General features: G+C 46.3%; 1 protein-coding gene across 7 annotated transcripts; it reads right to left on the minus strand.

The window, feature by feature from the left end:
- Nucleotides 1-244: 244 nt before the first annotated feature.
- Nucleotides 245-15049, minus strand: mapk4 (mitogen-activated protein kinase 4). 7 transcript variants are annotated; one of them, XM_030359736.1, is made up of 9 exons: nucleotides 14763-15049; nucleotides 14437-14483; nucleotides 11227-12933; nucleotides 10755-10930; nucleotides 6396-6540; nucleotides 5703-5864; nucleotides 4828-5050; nucleotides 4316-4484; nucleotides 245-3878 (listed from the first exon to the last, which is right to left on the minus strand). In XM_030359736.1, the coding sequence occupies exons 3-9, from the start codon at nucleotides 11594-11596 to the stop codon at nucleotides 2751-2753; spliced, it is 2373 nt and encodes a 790-aa protein (XP_030215596.1). In that variant the 5' UTR covers nucleotides 11597-12933; nucleotides 14437-14483; nucleotides 14763-15049; the 3' UTR covers nucleotides 245-2750. The 7 variants fall into 7 exon arrangements, with proteins under 7 accessions (XP_030215596.1, XP_030215593.1, XP_030215598.1 ...); XM_030359733.1 differs by having other exon boundaries at nucleotides 11227-12936; XM_030359738.1 differs by lacking the exon at nucleotides 14437-14483.
- Between the last annotated feature and the right edge of the window lie 659 nt (nucleotides 15050-15708).

Here is a 15708-nt window from a genome sequence, read left to right on the forward strand (position 1 = left end):
GTGCTCCTAGAAAAACACTGAACGCACCTCTGCAACAGATGCATAGTCATCATTGCGTCATCGAGTGTCACAGCTGCGCTGAGAAGATGCCCTGCTTTAAGCTGAAGGTCATTTGTTTTGTTTGTTTGTGCATGTGCGTGTGTGTTCGTGCAAATGTGCGCGCGCGCGCGCGCGTGCATGCTTAAGATCTGCCAACTCAGACTGATCGGCCTCCCTTCTCACCCCAAATTACTTTACTCAATCATTGTGTTTTATCAATTTTATTATATATTTGTCAGCAAAAACAAAGCCTACAAAAAGTCAATAATGAGCATTAAAAAGCTCTCATGTGGTTTCTCATAAAAGCTGAGGTCTACCTAAAGCCTTTCCGGAAGAGCAACCCACACAGGTCGGACTGAAGACTGAACCACCATTGTAATAGTTATAAAGCCATGCAGCGAGGACATGTTAAACATTCAGCAAGCTGGAAGTATTGGGGTATACTGAGGCACAATGTCCACATAGCTTTACACACTTAAAATAAGAAAGTCGTTAACCAACTGTGTGTGTTGACATCTGCGTACTGTCTCAATTAAATTATTGCTAGGTGTGTGCGTGTAACTTGTTGATTAAATTGATATGACTAGACAAATATCAACTGTTACATTCAATTTTGATTGCTAGACCTCCTTTTCAATTCCTTTCACATGCAACTAAAGCAAAACAAAGCCATGTTGCTGTTTTGTTAATCATAAATTAACACATTTGTATTTTTGGCAGTTTTTATTCAGTTGAATGACTGCTAAAAAAACAGTTTGTACCAAGTTCAAGATAATTATTGTAATTGGTGCAAACCTCTTTCACTAACAAATATGTAGGCCTATTTAATTGTGTTTGTGGAAAACTGTATCCCTGGATGTGCTAGGAACTAAAAATGTGCTTTTTAGCTCATGATGCTATTTGCCAACACAACTCTGAGTTCCCTTCAGCAGCTGTGTAACTCCTAAAGGGTGATACAATCCTTTGTGTGTCTGTTTATTAGCTACAAGATAATAAACTGTAGGCATTAACACGACGCTCAGCCTGAAGGATTGTCTCAGATCTCAATACATTTGTTGAGGGCAGCAACAGAGGAAAATACTATGTTGACGTGCTAGCGTTTTATAATCGAGGATATAGATCGATGATCTACTGTCAAATAAAAGTCCAGTTATTATTGTACATACATACATTGCAGTTTTTGCTAGCTTATAAGGCAACTGCATTTCATCTGTGGTGTTTTTTTTAGTTGTTAGCTTTTTGTATAGATTAGGTGTAGCACTGATTACACATAGCCATTACACATTTTGAGAAGTCACATGTGATGAATTGAACAATGTATTGTGATTCCATTTTCAGGCAATGTTTCTGTGTTGGCAGTGTTTCAGTCTACGATCCTGTATGTACAGAAGTAATAATGACAAAGTTGAGTCACAGATGAAGAAATATTGTCAACAGACGTGAGCAAATAATAAACAATACTGGTCAAATTCTGTTGAATTAATAAATGCCTTATTTGTGGCTTAAGGCTTGCCCAGAAGCAGAAAAGGTTTGCTGCCTCCAATAGATTCACCTCTTACTCAGAGGAGTCTTGTTCAAAATAATGGTCAACCCTGTTGCTAATAATAATACATTAAAATGTATGTATGCTGTTACATATCAGAACATTATCAATCATGTGGGAATAGTTCCTTAAAGTCTGAAAGAACAAATGATGAGAGGATGTATGACTTTCAACGGACAACTTCACATTTGTTTGACAATATATTTTCTATAAGTGTCTATATGTCCAGAGGATGTGAGATGAATGTACCATTTTGATCATAGATGTTAGTGGCTTACTGTAATGCGCTGTTTTGCCCAATAACAAAGTGATCTAATTCAATATGTCCCAAGAGTACAGCAGGTAATGGCATATCTGTGGGTCATTGTTAAGACAGGTTACCATGGGGTTACGTCTTTTAAAATGTTGCTGCTAAAAAGAAAATGTCTTACTTAACACAACAATTCACAGTTGCAAATCAAAAACAAAAGTGAACTCAGTAGTGGACATATAACACCATAGTTAGACATCAGAGCATTAAATAAGATGATAATGAATTTGATATGATACAAATGTACACAACATATTGCAATTTGAGAGCACTGTGGGAGCATTCTGATCAAAATAATGACATCATTGGTGCGAACTTCATGAGTTTGAACTAAATTAACTGATTATGTTGTCAGTATAATCAGATCCTCTATGCTTAATGGCTCCTTTACATACACAATTTCATGGCTGGAAGACTATTTTACTGTCACAGGATTTATCATTAAACCAAGAGGATGTGTTTTTGACAACATGTTAACTCTTAAGTCATTACTATGCACCATGCATCAGGCCAGTTCCTGCAAAAAAGCAGGCGTTGTTTGACTTTCAAGTAACATAAACAGTGCCATACTAACAACCTTTCAGTGATTACATTTTGAGGAGATATTTCAGTGAGGAACCAGAGAGTACCTAGCAAAAAGCTGGTTTGAGGATGATCTTACCATAAAACCCTCAACCATCGAGTAAAAAAAAGAAAAAAAGAAACTAAACTTGTAAGAGAGGGTTTGCTACACTCGGCATGTAGTAAACCCCTGGCGTTGAAAAACATCGTCAGCGCTTTAATTCACTCGTTGTTATTGTGTCGCATAATGTTTAAATGCAGAACTCAGAATGTCCAAATGCAACCGACCCGTCTGCATCAAGAGTTGGAGACCCTTTGGTTAACGCTCACCTGCTTACCCTCCTTTCCTGTCCCCCTGCCCTCTCTCGCACTCTTCCCCTCCGCTTTGTCCTCGCTCTGCCCGCACAGTTTCAGTGCCCGGGAGATGAAGACGTCCAGGTCAAACAGCCTCGCCTCCTGCTTGGCGGGCAGCACCTCTTCTTCCTCCTCCACTACAGCCGTGCTATGGACCTCGTAGAGGAGGGGAAAAGAGGAGGCACAGGAGGGGGAAACACCGGAGGCAGGCTCCTGCACAGCAGCAGAGGGAGGAGAAGAAGGAGGAGGAGGAGGAGGCAAAGTGGGTGGCAAAGGAGAAGAGGGAGAAGGGAAGGAAACACCAGAGGCAGGCTCCCGCACAGCAGCAGAGGGAGTAGAAGGATGAGGAGCAGGTGAGGTGGGCCAGGAGACGGCAGGCTCTGGGGACGTCGGCGGGAAAGGAGAGGAGGGAGAGGAAGGTAAAAGCGACGGGAGAAAGATTGAGGAAGACACCGCAGGAGGAAGAGGGCTTAGCATGCCGCAGTGGGTAACGGTCCCGTCGCAGTCGGCTAACAGCTGCGCGCCGAGCGCTGTGCGCCGGTGGAAGAGAGAGGTGGTGACGTCGGTCGGGGAGAGAGGGAGAGGGGGAGAGAAGGTGTAACAGGACGGCGAGAGCTGGCCCGGAGGCGGGCTCAGACTCGGGGAGTGGAGACCGGAATTGGTGGTCTCCACCCAGCGGGAGATCTCCTTGAACAAGTCTCCTGTCTCCTCCTCTCCCTCGGCCAGGCCCCCCTCTAGCTCTTCCTCCTTCTCCTCCATGCCGCCTGCGACTGGCTCGGCTGGGGCGGACAGGGCTTTAGCGTTAGCAGTGTGCTTGGTGTTAGCGAGGGTGTTGCGTTTCCAATGGGACAGGTCCAGGATGAGCTTGGGCTCAGAGTAGTGCTGGGGCTTGCCCTCCCTCCAGGCGATCTTGTCCAGGTAGGACGGGGAGCCCACCTTGTAGTCGCAGGAGCGGTCGCAGTCCAGCTCCCCGTAGCTGGAGCCGCCACCCACAGCCCGGTCCAGAGACGAGTGGGAGTGCTCCAGGAAGCGCTCCGCAGAGCTGCTGTGGGAGTGTTTGCGTGGGTCAACCTGGAAACGGAAACAACGAAGAAAAGAGAGGAAGAAGGAAATAAAGAATGAAACAACGTAAGAAATAGAGGGGACAAATATAAATATAAGCTTTACTATAACCTCTGGTACTAGCATTAAAATGGCACAACATGGTGAATAACATAAACAATGTTTGGACAAAATTGACTTCAACATTCAATGCATCTTTTTAAACTTTGTACCATCCCACACATTGTAACACATTATTTAAATCATTAAAATGTTGACAAGTAAGAGAGAGAAAAAAAAATGAGAATCAACATATCCATATTTATTAACACTAGGTAGAAGCCGTAAGAGCCCAATCTTTGTGTCTCTGTGTGGACAGTGGATGTTCATGCCTCATATTGGCAGATAATCATGAATTGAACTTCTTTTGAGATTGGGAACCTTAAGAGAAGAAGGGTGTATCTCACCTGGGCCTCTTCCACCAGGGAGGTGGAACCGGCGCGCGGGTCTCGCTGGACCTCCTCCTCCTCCATGGTGTCCCCCAGGTGGGAGGAGAGGCGTCCCCCAGGGGGCGCACATCGACACCCCTCCCCCACCTGCCGCAGGCACAGCTCAGTGGACAGGCTGCTCTCGAACCTGTAGACCCATGGGGTAGGGGGTCCCAGTGGTTTGGTCCATCAATATGTAGCTCAATGGATCGTAGAAACGTACAGTCAAAATGGACTTACTTCTAATTCTAAACATCCATCCAATATCTCCAATAATAGAATACAATAATGCTATTGTATTCAATCATAATAACAATAAAAAAATAATAACAGAACTGCGCTAGAATGAATTGAAAAGGAATGAATACCGTGCTGTACGTGTAAAGCGTATATAGACAGTAAACGACTGAAGTTGAGTAACAAAGACTGAAACCACGTCCTCAACCAGGAGATACACAGTGAAAACTGGTGGGGGCCCGTGAGCAGCCCACCTGTCCCAGGGGAGGCTGTCGGCCTGGCTGGTGCTGCTGGCGCTGTGGCTGTGCTCTGCCACCAGGCTGTCCTCCAGCTCGTCCTCGATGCGGAAGGGCTGCTTGGTCGTGGGCTCGTCCTCGGCGCACGAGTACTGCTTCAGGAAGGCGTGGGACAACGCCGCCGCCGCCGTCAGCCGGTCGGCGGGGTTGAAGGTCAGGATACGCTCCAGGAAGTCAACGGCTGGAGCGAAAGCAGCCGAGAGGGGAGGAGAGAAAGGAGGAGAGGGGAGAGGGGGACGGGAGCATCTTGTTAATGAAAGGGCTGTAGAATCGAGCCAGGACACATACTCAAATGTGTCAAAAAGTGGAATTGAAAGAGATTTGAACCGATTCCATAATATGGGGCGATGATGATGATAATGACGATTCATTATAAAGTGTTCATTATGCAATTATCTATACTTCGGTGTTTGAGGTATGAGGCCATAAACAGAGGGGAAGTGAGATCGTGGAGGTGCGTCCATCTCGGATCAGGCAAGTTAGTGAGGAGCTGATGCAATTCTATTAGATAAAAGACAGACCATAGCCGCTGCCACAAGCGACCCCTGCGAGTGAGTAGGCGAGAAGGTTTCAGAATTCAAAATTCTCTATAACAAGTGTTGTAACTGGCTGTCCATCTGTGTGACGTCAACATGCGTAGCTCGGCTGTCTGGGTGGCGTGATTTGGGAGAGGTTTTGGGAGTGTCCATGTTACGATTTTTTTTAATAAAGAGCGACATTTTTTATTTGCAGAATATATCAGTAATAGAATACGATTGTATTGATAACGTTATTAAAATAACTATGGCTCAACACTGACTACAGCAGGATAGCAGTGTGAGTTCCTTACTGACCTTCAGCCTCTACTTTAGGCAGCAGCTGAGCGAAGGTCCTCCGGACCCTCCATCCACGGCTGACATAGGAAGGCATCACCTGCAGGAGGTCCAGTCGGTCCTGCTCCCTCAGAACGGGCACTGTGTCCAGGATCAGCTGCATCTGTTCCAACTCATGGGCTCCTGCAGACCGCAGTAAACCAATGTAGACACAATGGAAACACGTCAACGACTTCTAACAGGACAATACCAGTAGGTCTGTAAAAAATATTTATCTAAGAATTGTTTGCAGTAGTAGTCTAGTCTCATTTAGATTAATACTTTTTTTTATTCTTTCTTTTTTATCCTTTGTTTTACCAGGGTAGTCACATTGAGACAGTAGTCTCTTTAACAAGAGAGTCCTGGATAATAATCCTTTTTTTCCTGCTTCATACTTGTTTCGAATCATGTTGCTGGGACAGGATCTATAAGCGTGTAATTGGCAATAAGAAGAGAAAACAAAGCAAGCACTAATAAATTAAATCAACACCGGGGGGACTGGACACTATAGAAATACACTTGTTCAATTCCCTTTCTTAAAGCTTCAAATTTCTGTTTACGTTATATTATTATACCGCACATTGCCAACAGGGGGCGCAAAGACAACAGTTCAACTAAAGTATCCATGGACTTCTTCATGTTCTAGTGGATAAGCGAAAGGCATGTACTTTTTACCTGCAAAAAGCATGCGACCAGTGAGCATCTCGGCCAGTATGCAGCCGGCAGCCCACATGTCGATGGCCTTGGTGTAGTTGTTGGGCGAGAGCAGCAGTCGAGGAGAGCGGTACCATTTAGTTACCAGGCCTTCAGAGAGGTAGCCCTGGAGAGAGAGAGAGAAATAACATAGAAAGAGATAAGGCAAACAAAAAGAAGAGAGCTTGAGGGAAGATTATAAAAAGTATCTGTTTGTGTGTTGACACACGATAAGAACAATCATAAAAAGTTAACATATTTGCTATGAATGCTTCTGAACATCGCTGACTATATTCAATATATTTTGATATAATCGATCACACAAGAGTTGTATATCATCAGTGACACAACTACACATCATATACCATTCTTCACCAAATGAACAATGAACTACGCTGGTTTATTAACATAGTGCACAGCATAGTCTCTCGTTAAAAGACAGCTGTGACCGCCTTCTCTGATGCAGTAAAAGGCCCTCTTCCAAAGTCATACAAATATAACCTTTAATTACATGCTGGGATATTTCAAGATCTCAGCCTGGCGTCCTCACGCCACCTCCTTCCTGCTTTCTCACCTCATGCTGTCATCCTCGTGTCTGGCTCACTTGGGCCTCTCTCTGTCTCCTCTTCCTGTTTCACATCCCAACCTCCCCTCCTCCTCCTCCTCCTCCTCCTCCTCCCCCTCCTCCTCCTCCTCCTCCCCCTCCTCCTCCTCCTGCTCCTCCTCCCCCTCCTCCCTGCTCTCCCTCTCCTGGGGTCCAGATCGGGCACAGCATGCCAGCGGATGACAGAGCAGAAACGACTGTTGAATGTTTGATGAGCACTGGACAAAACACACGCACATCTTCTGCCCTATCCTCCATTTTGCCCCAGTCATTTTCTCTCTCGCCCCCTCCCTCCCTCTCTCTCTCTGCAAAACGTCACATACTCACTTTCACCCTCCTCTCCTTCTTCCCTCCATTCCTCTCTCCCCCCATCCCCGTCAAACATACCTTTTATTTTCCCCCTTCCACCTGACCCTCCGTCTCTCCATATCGCCGCTTGGAGAATCATCAAGCCCCCCGTTCCCAGCCCCAACTCTTCCACCTCATCCTCCCTCCCTTCACTGTCTCTTCATTTTCGTCTCCCTTTCACACTCTCGCTGCATCCCTCCCTTTCTCGTTCTTTACCTACTCTGACAATTTTCACCTGTACGCTCTGCCCCCCCTCTCTCCCCTCAGCCTCCCCAGAGCTTCGTCCTCTTCGGCTCTGTGTCAGTTCTTATGGTGATGTTGTGATTCTGGTGTACGGAGACAATCCTCAATTCTGATCTAATCTGATGTTCTGATCATTGCTGAAGTTCAACAGTCCCGGAAGTGGGTTTGATAATATCATAGTCTAATTGAATAATGCTTATAAATAACGTGTTGTTATCTTACACGTACGTGTCGACTCTGTTGCGATTATAAAAAGTCCTTGTCACTCGCCTTGGCCCTGACATTAACACCATCAGAAACACATACTTATTAATCACAGACACATGCTTTCATAATGTGTCAATAAGTAGCAGAGCATGACATAAAAAAAAAAAAAAAGCCCTATTCTGTCTTCCTGTCCTCAATTTGCAGGGCATGGTTATGGTGCGATTCCCACTGGGGCTCCATTTTAAATATGCAAGCACTCATGTTAATCTTGCATGGTTTGGGTAAAGGCGTCAGCCAAATGGCATATTTAATTTTTGCCTCATTTTGGATTCAGCAAAATGCATTCATTATATTATGATTACACACCACTATGCCATTTGGTGGACACTTTTATCAAAAGTGTCTTACAATACTGTAAGTGCACACATTTCTTACCATTATGCCTGTCCATCATGTCTTGCACCTACAGTAATGGTTCATAATACTACTTGTCTTTTTAAGAAGCAATGGATTAAATAGTAGCAGTCACATATCGTCATCATTTATGAACACACGTGTTTGGCCCCCGGCATCTTAGTTTATAAAATGTACTCAATAAATTACAGTGTTTCTTCCCTAAGCTGCATTTGCCTCTCTGAGTGTCAGTGGCTGAACTCATATGACTTCTAGCTGTTGTGCTGCCTCTTCCCCTCTAGTCCCTCCTGTGTTTATAATCTCTGGGTCAGCATGCCTGAACACCCCTCCCCTTCTGCACTCTGCTTCAGATGGCAAGACAGGGACCAGGTGTGAGAGGGGGAGAGAGATAGAGAGACTAAGGACACTCCTGTAAATACTTGCATCTTGAGAGAGAGAACGAGGGTGGGATATCGAGAGAGAGGGATAGAAAGAGAAAAAGAGAGGGTTAGAGAACCCTGAATATTAATCTACTTTGATCATATTTCTCTCTCCTGCTTGTTTCGCGCAATTTCTCGTATACCATCAGATTTAGTGTACATTCTTTGTTAATACATTTCCTCATTACAATTTGTATGAGCGAGGGCACACATGCATATATGCCACTAGATATACGCACATGCACACACACGCACACATAAACTCACAATCCTTGTATTTCATGTTTGGAGATGAAAAAAGATTAAGAGATCCGTAATAGAATAATTAATCTTTGTTCTCTGATCCCTTTGTCCTCATTTCTACTTCTAAAGCAAGTTGTCTCGATGGGCAGCACCAGTGGAGAGAGTCTTGGAAGAACACACTCTGGCCAAGGACACGCTGTTTCTTCTGTACTGGACCAACCCCAGATGCTCTAATACTCTGTTTTCATTCTCTAGCACACGCACACAAACGCAAATACATACGCACAATCAGAAACCCTCTCTCTCACAGACACACACACACACACACACACACACACACACACACACACACACACACACACACACACACACACACACACACACACACACACACACACACACACACACACACTCACAACAACAACAACACACACAGACACACACACACGGTGTGCTCTCAGGAGACACACGTACACTGTGCCCTCTGTTTTATTCTCTCTCTCCTTTCTCACATCTGATGTCTTCACACTCTCTCTCTTTTTCCTCTGCCCTTGTTTATCTCTCTCTCTCTCTCTCTCTCTCTCTCTCTCTCTCTCTCTCTCTCTCTCTCTCTCTCTCTCTCTCTCTCTCTCTCTCTCTCTCTCTCTCTCTCTCTCTCTCTCTCTCTCTCTCTCTCTCTCTCTCTCTCTCTCTCTCTCTCTCTCTCTCTCTCTCTGCTCACTCTGCTCTTCTTCACCCCCTGTGTTTGCTTCCTGCTGATGCACTGCCCTGTGCTCAGAGCTGAGATATCCTTTCACACACACACACACACACACACACACACACACACACACACACACACACACACACACACACACACACACACACACACACACACACACACACACACACACACAGACACACACACACACACACACACAGAGTGCCTGCTGCCGTATCAGTATCACACTAGACGGTAGAGCAGTACAGTGGAGCAGTGAAGATTTGTATTAATCTCTCAGAGACCATTATCCACAACGGACAGGCGAGCTCACCGCCCGTTCTGATACAGTCATCACATGACACCACAGCTAGGAAAGAGGAAACCCAACGTCCCGTCCGGGCACACAGGGTCAGGGTGTGAAGGGAGGCCTGTCGGGACGCACAGAGGGCGCTGCTATCTTACGTCATCCTGAGGTGAAGTCAGAGTGACCAAGTGGACCTCTTGAAGCCATTGTTAAACTCCCGGAATCGGGGGCAGTTGCTGATATTCATTCATGCACAGTGAAGGCAGTTGGAACAAGGCAACACATCTCTCTCACACATACCCATGCATGTTGTCACACAGACACAGATAATCACACACATCTTGACCCAAAGCAAAACCTGAGCTGATCTCCTTTAAGGCTGTTTGCTGTGCAAACAGCCTTAGCGTGACAGCAGTCAATGCTTGTGTCCTTGCCGACCTTTGCCTTGTTGGTACTAAATCATTGTATGGACGGGGATTGGAGTTATAAAGACACAAGTCTTTCTGCAACGTCCAGCACGAGTGTACAAACACTTCTTAACAGTCTTGTGGATTACCAGGTTGAAGGGCTGTGTGAGGGTCTTCAGGACCTCACATAATCGGTCAAAGTTTCTCAATCCGATTTATTTTTGCTACATAGGGCACTGATCAGAAGTAGTGTGATCAGGTGACTTGGCTGCACTTTTTGAATACTTTGGGCCAGTTCCACAAGTTGTCAGAGATATTTCTCTCCTTTGTTCACTGGCCATGCAACCAATCGATTTGAGACCACGTTTAAATCAGAGCAAAAAAAACAACAAAAATAAATAAATAAATAAACACAAGTATTTCAGCTATCCTTTACGGCTGATTATCACCTTATGAGAGTAATGTGGGTCGACTATCCTGGCCAGGCCAAAGTCCCCTATCTTCAGCAGCAGTTGGTCCGTATTGATGAAGATGTTGGCGGGCTTCAGGTCCCTGTGCAGAACGTTGGCTGAGTGGATGAACTTCAGTCCCCGGAGCAGCTGGTAGAACAGCAGAGTAGCGTGACCTGGTTCACAGAAGCAGAGAACCTGCCTCAACTCTTTAGCCCACGTAGGTAAACCGGGTACATTAGGAGTCTACTGCAAAGAAGCAGGAGCATGGGGGTTTTGATTTACATAGACTTTAAAGACATTCATATTTCGACTCCACTAAGCAACTAAACTCAAAATTTTTCATTTCAATTGAGGGTTAATCTGAATAAAGAAATACATGAATTCTTTTGAAGACAATCATGTTAACAATGGTGTATCAAACTCAAGGTGGACATCATGGGAGTAGTTTAGGAAATAAAAAGCAGTTTACCAGTGGGTAGCGGCGCTTGTTCGAGCAGACGGGCCAGATCCGTCTCCATGCACTCCTGCACGATGTAGAGGGCGCCAAGATGGGCGGGGTCCCGGGGCAGCGGCACGCCGTACGGGGCTAGCACCTCGTAGACGCACACCACGTTCTCGTGGCGCAGCCGCCGCGTTATCTTGACCTCGCGCAGGGCGTGCTTCACCGACACCGGGTCGCGCATCACCAGCTTCTTCACCGCCACCCGCTGACCAGTCCGCTGGTCCACCGCCGACAGCACCAGGCCCGTGGCGCCGGCGCCCAGGGGTCGAAGGTCAACAAAGTGGCCCCCGAGGTCAAAGCCGTGAGGGAGGCGCGGGGTGTCGTGACATCGTGCCATGGTAGGCACTCAGGGGGCCGGGTGGGTTGGGCGATCTGCTGCTCGACTTCAGGTTCAATGTGATCATATAAAAGAACGGAGCAGACTTGGTGTTGCCGTCGCGCATTGTACCGAGGTCCTTCTCTCCCCAGGGTAAGGTCCCAGGGGGGACATCAGAGAGGAGCTTTCCACAGGAAATACAGTTTTACAATAAAAAGTGCTTTTAGTAAAGCCGGATACAGCTAACTTTTAACCGTGCTCCGGAGGCAAGAGAGAAATTCTTATCTACATCTATTGGTTCTGCTGCACTCATTCCCCGACTGCCATGTTTTAGTAGGCCATGTGTGTCCTCCCAGCTTAACCCTGTTTTAATTCCATAAAGTCAGTAAAACACTGGGATTTCCTGGGATTACATTGTCAACATCCTCTCGAGTGAACCTCGATGAAAAGCGTATCTCGCTGCTCAGGATGATCAGAACGGATCAAAATAAATAAAACCAGTAGGGCAGAAATCAAACATTTGGTTCCGTCAATGGTGCTGCGGGTGGACCTTTAACAATAAAAGTCCCACGGTGTGGGTTCAGGTAGTTGGTCCCGTGTCTCAAGGGTAACATTGTTTTTCTTGATGCTGTACCAACGCCTCCGTGTTCAGGCTAGTTATACACTGGTGCTTTGGATTTCTTAAACTACCTGACACAGCAGATAGCAGGCGCCTACACTAAAAGTTGTAATAACACCACAGAGACGATAGTGGCTCCTTACCGGGGCACAGGCCAGCGGTCTCCATGGCAACAACAGACCTCTCGCGCGCCGGGATCCCACGGATACACGTGTAAACGTGCCGTGGTACCACAGACAGTGGTTCTACTTTTTTCTTGATCCAAGGCTTTCCTTTTGATCTCTCGCTCTCTTTGAACTCTCACAGTCTCTGTCTCCTTCTCTCAGTTAAGTTTCAAAACCTCCGTGCTCATTCAGCCTAGTGGCGGTGGGGGTGTTGGTGGTGATGGGTATTATTGAGTTAAATACACTTCAATCACTAACAGCTGGCTGTGGGCTCCCCTCCTCCTCGAAGACCAATGAGGATTTCGGCCAGTCAGTCAATCAGTCGTTCAACCAGACAGTTCAGACGCAAAGGCCCGTTCACAGTATAGGGGGATCCGATTCCCACCATGCACTGGACATCGATAGTGAGTGCATGCGTGGGCGCACGTTGGTGTGTCTGAGCATTTGTAATCCCTCGGTAATCTGCCTCCTGCTGTGCTCTCGCCAACCTGGGGTATTCCGGCCTCAGCCTGGCGGGTCACTGTGGAGGGACACTGAGAGGAGCGTGGTGCGGACCCTCTGTCACAGCGGCCTGCCTGCTGTCAGCCGAAGTGAAGGGAGAAGGGAGGGAGGGGAGAAGGGTGGGAGGCAGGGGGAGGGGGAGAGAAGGGAGGCAGGGGAGAGGGAGGGAGAGTGGGGGAAGGGAGTGTGGGAGGCAGAGGGAGGTAGGGAGGGGAGAAGGGGGGGATGCAGGGGAGGGGGAGAGAAAGGAGGGAGGGTAAAGGGAGGGAGAGGGGAAGGAGTGTGGGAGGCAGGGGGGGGGGAGGGGGAGAGGGAGGGGAATTAAGAATGGAGAGAAAATTGGGGAAGAAGATGGAGAGACGGAAGTAAAAAGCATTGGTTAGAAAAACAGACGATAATATTACAGGTGTGTGTGTGTGTGTGTGTGTGTGTGTGTGTGTGTGTGTGTGTGTGTGTGTGTGTGTGTGTGTGTGTGTGTAAAGTAATTGTTGACAGATAACTTTTCTGCAGAAATAATTGATTAGTTTATTCCTGTATTGCATGGAGTCATTCTTCCTTGCAGCCTACAAATCAGTGCGTCTTGGTCTAAAAGATGGGGAGAGAGAATAGAGGGGGGAGAGAGAGAGAGAGAGAGAGAGAGAGAGAGAGAGAGAGAGAGAGAGAGAGAGAGAGAGAGAGAGAGAGGGAGGGAGGGAGGGAGGGAGGGAGGGAGAGAGAGAGAGAGAGAGAGAGAGAGAGAGAGAGAGAGAGAGAGAGAGAGAGAGAGAGAGAGAGAGAGAGAGAGAGAGAGAGAGAGAGAGAGAGAGAGAGAGAGAGAGAGAGAGAGAGAGAGAGAGAGAGAGGGAGAGAGAGAGAGAGGGAAAGAGAGCATTGCCAGTGGGCGGTACAAAGGTGGGCTAACTTTATAAATAATGTATAACCATTGGGATGTGGGCTTTGGTTGTTCTTCTGCCTTGTCGTCTATTTTCTAACGCACTGGAACACGAATAAGAACGGCCATGGACCACTTGCGATTGATAAAGCAGGGCATTGGAGAGGCCATTGTCGTTTTTTTCCACAATTGTATAAATGAATTGAATTTTCCATTCATTTGTTATCATTACAAAAGAACAATATTATATGTGAAATCACTTCATGGAAAGCACACTCAATTGTATAAATTAATGGAATTTTCCATTCATTTGTTATACCTAAAAAAGAACAATAGTATATGTGAAATCACTTAATGAAAAGCATTTTAGCTGTCCAACGTTACCCAGCTGTCTCCAGTAGTTGATGGGAGTCGTGTTGCAGCCCGGTTCCCCCAGCTGCCTTTGTGTCTGTATAACCGCCCGTGTCAGGAACAAACCCTCCTCACGTACACACGCATTAAGTCAACGCTACCACACTGGAGATACATATCTCCGTGAAGTTCAAATCCAAAGCATGGAGTAGCAACGCAGTCCTACTGTATACCAGCAGTATCTAGATAGGCCTACCCATCGTGATATAAACGCAATCTATTCATCTTTGAACCGATCGCCCCGTTCAGGGAGAAAACTACAAAGCAAGATACAGCAACAACAGCCAACACTCACCGGAGCATATGCCGCAGCCTGCCACCCGTCACGCAAAAAGAACCCACCTTAATGAAAAAAAAGATCGGTGCTTTTGATAGAATCCCTGGTTTCAATGGCCGAGCAACAAAGAAAGTGCATCTGATTGAGATAACGAGGCAACAGCGAAGCAGGCAGTTGGGTGAGAAGCACAGATAGCAAGCCGTGGTGGATTCAGGTCTGTATGCGCGCGTGTGTGTGTGTGTGTGTGTGTGTGTGTGTGTGTGTGTGTGTGTGTGTGTGTGTGTGTGTGTGTGTGTGTGTGTGTGTGTGTGTGCGTGCATGTTTGTGTGTGTATGTGCACGTACCCGGACAGCTCACTTAATGCCTACGCCTGGCGATCACGTAATTCTGAAGGGATTAAACAAAGTCTTAGAAATGTGGATCCATGTGCTGTACTTTGCTGTACAGCGTAGTTGCTGTTTTTCTCCGGATGGTTGCCCCCCCTGAATGAATACGTGCCAATCTCCTCGTCTATCTCCCTTCCCCTCCGGTCCGCTCACCCCCTCTTTGGAAGGGAACTTCGACTCGCGTGGACTCCCGACCTGACGTCACTTTTGTTCCACTGTCCGGCCGTTCTACTGATAGCATACTGCTGCTTATCAGGACACCTTATGGACCGGTCGTTTATAGTCATTTATGAAGCTGAATGGACCCTTGGTTACTGGTCACTTTAGATATTGGCAATAAATGACATTGAGAACTCTTAACTTGATTATAGGTAATTCCAGAAACCTAAATTGGAATTCCAACCCTATTTACATTGGATTATGTCATTGTTTTAATCTCAGGACCTTGAAGAAAAGTAGAAACAAAACGTATGCTTTCCAAGATCGAAGAGCACATACAGTACCCGTATTAATAAAGGACATGTAGCAATTTTAGAACTGACAAAGGAGTGGTTTACAAATTGAAACATGCAACAGATACACCATCCTGATAATGTCAAATTCAGACTAATATAAAGCTGAAAACAAACTGAATGCACACGTTTATCATATCTAAATAACGACTAACTTGGAACCCAGGATTCACCCAAGAGAGAAACTGGAGAGAGCAATAGACAAAGAGAGAGAGAATACCGCACAGTTGGCAGGTTATGAGATAATCATGGGTGAGGTCCTGTAATTACAGGGATTTAGGGAAATGTAATAGAGAAAGAGAGAGATATCCAGACAGACAGACAGACAGACAGACAGAGAGGGAGAGAGAAAAAAAAACGAGAGACAGACACAGACAGAAACACAGAGAGAG

The sequence above is a fragment of the Gadus morhua genome, chromosome 6, assembly GCF_902167405.1.
Source record: "Gadus morhua chromosome 6, gadMor3.0, whole genome shotgun sequence".
In the NCBI taxonomy this organism is placed as follows: Eukaryota; Metazoa; Chordata; class Actinopteri; order Gadiformes; family Gadidae; genus Gadus; species Gadus morhua.